The 5,523-nt window shown below is 44.8% G+C and overlaps 1 protein-coding gene across 1 annotated transcript in view; it reads left to right on the top strand.

Annotated features, from left to right (window-relative positions):
• The window catches only part of ift80 (intraflagellar transport 80 homolog (Chlamydomonas)), a 43,641-nt gene that overhangs the window by 14,530 nt on the left and 23,588 nt on the right, over positions 1-5,523 (top strand). Inside the window, exon 8 of the mRNA XM_016565381.1 lies at positions 622-759. Coding sequence (XP_016420867.1) covers positions 622-759 — 138 coding nt within the window. The remainder of the gene's footprint in view (positions 1-621; positions 760-5,523) is intronic.

The following is a 5,523-nucleotide window of genomic DNA, read 5'->3' as shown; positions in this document are numbered from 1 at the left end:
GTGACGTAGACATGTGGGGGCGTGTTAGAACGAGCCGTTTTAGGTAGGCGTGGCTGACTCTTAACTTTTATAAAGAATATCTCTTTGGATTTGAGACTTTAGTCTTTGCAACTTTACAGATCTTCTTTATGCACCAAGAGCTTGTAACACTCCAAAGAGAAAGGAACAATTGAAATCGCGTCATATGACCCCTTTAAATGCAAATGAGCTGCATATTCCCGCCCCATCTCCAGAAGAGGGTGCAGCGTATACGTCTCTCTGCATTGCATATCTACAGCAATAAACAGCAACATGACTGAGAGCAAGAGAACCGGTGTTCAGCCGTACACATGGGAAGCCAAATGCACTAAAAGTGGGACTAAACAGCGCAATGTTAGAGCTTGCACCGCGCGAACACGCTAACGAACGAAAGTAAGAAAGTAATCCGCTGCATCCTCAGCGGCTCAGATGTTGGGAGAAAATGAAGACTCTTATGTTCAGTCTTACATCCAAACCTCCATATTCTTCAGCACAGTCTTCTACTGCCGCTTTAACATGATGAAATCATGATTAACTTAACAACTCATGTGTATTGACAAGCTCCTCTTGAGTTGAGTGTGAGAGTGTGTCTGTGTGATGCAGGTGTGGGATAGCTACGGCCGGCTGCTCTTCTCCAGCTCTGCTCATGATTACCCCGTCACCTCAGTGGCCTGGGCTCCGGACGGAGAGCTCTTCGCCATGGGCTCCTTCCACACACTCAGACTGTGTGATAAGACCGGGGTAAGACACACACACGCTCCTCTCACAGCCCCTGACATCTGCTGGAGTTCAGCATCACTGAGAGACTCTTCTATTTCACTTCATCTCAAACATGTTTTAAATGAGAGTTTCAAGTTTGTTAAAGTCAGAAGGAGATGGAAAATTCATCCTGAATTCATACAAACTGCATCTTTATTGATCGTATTGTGAACGACTCATCCATGCACATCCACAGATGATATTTATTTTTTAATTTGAGCCCATAATCTTTACTCAAAATGTCATTACTTGATCTTCTGGTAAAATGACAGACATTTCTCTGGTGACATGTGCCACATTTCTCCATTCATTTAGCTCTTCTGCCCTTTATTACAGTCGACTGCATGCTCATATTCAGATTGAACGTCTGTTTTACATGTTTTTCAATTATCTGTTTCACTCAGATACATAAGAAAACACCTGTTGCTACTTCTGTTATACCTTAAACTTCATTAACTTTAATTTTCTGCATGAGGATCATAAGCTTACTGGCACTTTCCACAAAAAAATACGAAAAGTCTAAAAGCTGTTATTATGTTAAGTGTTGTAGTCATTTCAGCCTCATTATGTAATACTTATAGGGATTTGTGCCTGTAATGTTGTACCTCATGGTAAGTGCTATAATCCATGGCTGGACTATTTTAGCTCTGTCCTTTGGGCCAGACGGCCCGTGTGTGTGTGTGTGTGTGTGTGTGAGAGAGTGTGTGTGTGTGTGTGTGTGTGAGAGAGTGTGTGTGTGTGTGTGTGTGTGAGAGAGTGTGTGTGTGTGTGTGTGTGTGAGAGAGTGTGTGTGTGTGTGTGTGTGTGAGAGAGTGTGTGTGTGTGTGTGTGTGTGAGAGAGTGTGTGTGTGTGTGTGTGTGTGAGAGAGTGTGTGTGTGTGTGTGTGTGTGAGAGAGTGTGTGTGTGTGTGTGTGTGTGAGAGAGTGTGTGTGTGTGTGTGTGTGTGAGAGAGTGTGTGTGTGTGTGTGTGTGTGAGAGAGTGTGTGTGTGTGTGTGTGTGTGAGAGAGTGTGTGTGTGTGTGTGTGTGTGAGAGAGTGTGTGTGTGTGTGTGTGTGTGAGAGAGTGTGTGTGTGTGTGTGTGTGTGAGAGAGTGTGTGTGTGTGTGTGTGTGTGAGAGAGTGTGTGTGTGTGTGTGTGTGTGAGAGAGTGTGTGTGTGTGTGTGTGTGTGAGAGAGTGTGTGTGTGTGTGTGTGTGTGAGAGAGTGTGTGTGTGTGTGTGTGTGTGAGAGAGTGTGTGTGTGTGTGTGTGTGTGAGAGAGTGTGTGTGTGTGTGTGTGTGTGAGAGAGTGTGTGTGTGTGTGTGTGTGTGAGAGAGTGTGTGTGTGTGTGTGTGTGTGAGAGAGTGTGTGTGTGTGTGTGTGTGTGAGAGAGTGTGTGTGTGTGTGTGTGTGTGAGAGAGTGTGTGTGTGTGTGTGTGTGTGAGAGAGTGTGTGTGTGTGTGTGTGTGTGAGAGAGTGTGTGTGTGTGTGTGTGTGTGAGAGAGTGTGTGTGTGTGTGTGTGTGTGAGAGAGTGTGTGTGTGTGTGTGTGTGTGAGAGAGTGTGTGTGTGTGTGTGTGTGTGAGAGAGTGTGTGTGTGTGTGTGTGTGTGAGAGAGTGTGTGTGTGTGTGTGTGTGTGAGAGAGTGTGTGTGTGTGTGTGTGTGTGAGAGAGTGTGTGTGTGTGTGTGTGTGTGAGAGAGTGTGTGTGTGTGTGTGTGTGTGAGAGAGTGTGTGTGTGTGTGTGTGTGTGAGAGAGTGTGTGTGTGTGTGTGTGTGTGAGAGAGTGTGTGTGTGTGTGTGTGTGTGAGAGAGTGTGTGTGTGTGTGTGTGTGTGAGAGAGTGTGTGTGTGTGTGTGTGTGTGAGAGAGTGTGTGTGTGTGTGTGTGTGTGAGAGAGTGTGTGTGTGTGTGTGTGTGTGAGAGAGTGTGTGTGTGTGTGTGTGTGTGAGAGAGTGTGTGTGTGTGTGTGTGTGTGAGAGAGTGTGTGTGTGTGTGTGTGTGTGAGAGAGTGTGTGTGTGTGTGTGTGTGTGAGAGAGTGTGTGTGTGTGTGTGTGTGTGAGAGAGTGTGTGTGTGTGTGTGTGTGTGAGAGAGTGTGTGTGTGTGTGTGTGTGTGAGAGAGTGTGTGTGTGTGTGTGTGTGTGAGAGAGTGTGTGTGTGTGTGTGTGTGTGAGAGAGTGTGTGTGTGTGTGTGTGTGTGAGAGAGTGTGTGTGTGTGTGTGTGTGTGAGAGAGTGTGTGTGTGTGTGTGTGTGTGAGAGAGTGTGTGTGTGTGTGTGTGTGTGAGAGAGTGTGTGTGTGTGTGTGTGTGTGAGAGAGTGTGTGTGTGTGTGTGTGTGTGAGAGAGTGTGTGTGTGTGTGTGTGTGTGAGAGAGTGTGTGTGTGTGTGTGTGTGTGAGAGAGTGTGTGTGTGTGTGTGTGTGTGAGAGAGTGTGTGTGTGTGTGTGTGTGTGAGAGAGTGTGTGTGTGTGTGTGTGTGTGAGAGAGTGTGTGTGTGTGTGTGTGTGTGAGAGAGTGTGTGTGTGTGTGTGTGTGTGAGAGAGTGTGTGTGTGTGTGTGTGTGTGAGAGAGTGTGTGTGTGTGTGTGTGTGTGAGAGAGTGTGTGTGTGTGTGTGTGTGTGAGAGAGTGTGTGTGTGTGTGTGTGTGTGAGAGAGTGTGTGTGTGTGTGTGTGTGTGAGAGAGTGTGTGTGTGTGTGTGTGTGTGAGAGAGTGTGTGTGTGTGTGTGTGTGTGAGAGAGTGTGTGTGTGTGTGTGTGTGTGAGAGAGTGTGTGTGTGTGTGTGTGTGTGAGAGAGTGTGTGTGTGTGTGTGTGTGTGAGAGAGTGTGTGTGTGTGTGTGTGTGTGAGAGAGTGTGTGTGTGTGTGTGTGTGTGAGAGAGTGTGTGTGTGTGTGTGTGTGTGAGAGAGTGTGTGTGTGTGTGTGTGTGTGAGAGAGTGTGTGTGTGTGTGTGTGTGTGAGAGAGTGTGTGTGTGTGTGTGTGTGTGAGAGAGTGTGTGTGTGTGTGTGTGTGTGAGAGAGTGTGTGTGTGTGTGTGTGTGTGAGAGAGTGTGTGTGTGTGTGTGTGTGTGAGAGAGTGTGTGTGTGTGTGTGTGTGTGAGAGAGTGTGTGTGTGTGTGTGTGTGTGAGAGAGTGTGTGTGTGTGTGTGTGTGTGTTTGAGCATGCGGGTGAAGGGTTAATGCTGCCAGGGCTTTCATGCTGTGTCAGCAGTTCACTGCATTAACCCCCTCAGTAAAAACACACGAGCACCAGAGCACTTAAACAAACACAGGTTTGCCGTTTCGCAGCTCATTTCAGATACACATCATCACAGATGCAGTGCAGATGTGTTTGCACATGCAGTGTCTTAACTCTTTATGAATAACCGTTGTGTGTCACATGTGCTAGACAAATACGCTTGCCTTCAGTGTTTTCGTATTTTTATGCTAGTGCAATTGTTAGATTGTCAGATGGACTAAGATCTTTTATTCATTCGGCAGATTCTCAAAAGATGCTCAGGTCCTGCCGTGTGACGGTGTGTGATGTTGTGTGTGAACATGTGGGACAGCAGTGTATTAATGAATGTGTGCAGCTGCTGTCTAGCGTCTGGACTCATTCCCTGCAGACGCATGATGCTGCCTGAATGTGTGAGATGAGATTGCCTTCCTCCCCACTGAAGACAGAATTAACTTTGTCCATTTATTTGACTTAAATCACCATGCTTTGCGTTGTGTTGAGCTCAAACATTTTCGAGTGTGAACATTTTCGTTAGGGAGAAATATGTGGCCTGTAGCATGAAGCTATCTGAACAAACTCTGGGTTTCACATTAGGTTTAGACTTTACAAAACCAACCAATCCAAGCCGACTTTGATCAGGTTCAGCAGGCTCCCTGTAATTTCAGCTCAAGGCTCGGATCAGAACTAACTATGATCTGTGCTTCAACATTTAAACTTCTAATAGATTTACCTGTTTTTAGACAATAAAACATGCTTAATAGTGCTCGTGTGCGCTTTTTTTGCACTCCAATATATATTTTATTATTACACGTAAAATTAAGTCAGTAAATTCAGTCTGATTGGATTGTTTTCCCCCGTTGGCACACTTACAGATGTAGTATATATTACTGAAGGCTATATCAATCTTTAGCAGAGAAACTAATTCAATTAGGATGTGTTTAGCTGTGTCTATAAGACAGGTTTAATCTCACAGTACTAAGAAGTTAACAAGATCAACTGGCTCCTCTCATCATTATGGCCAGAAACAGTCTAGTTTTGTGTGACAGATTATATATACGCCTGTCACAACCTACCGTCATTTACTGAGAGATTGATAGAGAAACTCCTGACCCACACAGCACACCCTTACCAAAAATAAGTGTGCTTCAAGTTTATTTTATTAGGTATACTTAAGTAAAGTTCATATTAAACAGTCTGTGTAAATAAAGCCACTGCAGATGCAGCTTCAGTTCCACTTCTGCAGCGCAAAGATGGATTTTGATTTGATTTGATTAACAGCCTAATAGTGTCTTATTATTCTAATAAATTAAATGTATTGGACATAAATGATGCATACATTTAATAACGTTAGAAAACTGCTCTTATAAAGGTTATTGACAAAATGTCCAGAAATGGAGGAATTTTTTTTGTCAATATTGCACAACCCAAATGTAGATACACATATGCACACACTATGTGTCACTGTGTGTGATTTCCTACAGTATATGTAGCTTGTCAGAAGGTGTGTGTGTGTGTGTGTGTGTGTCTGTCTGTGTGTGTGTGTGTGTGTGTGT

This window comes from Sinocyclocheilus rhinocerous, unplaced genomic scaffold (genome assembly GCF_001515625.1).
Source record: "Sinocyclocheilus rhinocerous isolate Xijiao unplaced genomic scaffold, SAMN03320098_v1.1 scaffold722, whole genome shotgun sequence".
NCBI classification, from domain to species: domain Eukaryota; kingdom Metazoa; phylum Chordata; class Actinopteri; order Cypriniformes; family Cyprinidae; genus Sinocyclocheilus; species Sinocyclocheilus rhinocerous.
The sequence above is the reverse complement of the archived record's forward strand: the minus strand, read 5'-3'. Positions and strand labels throughout refer to the sequence as shown.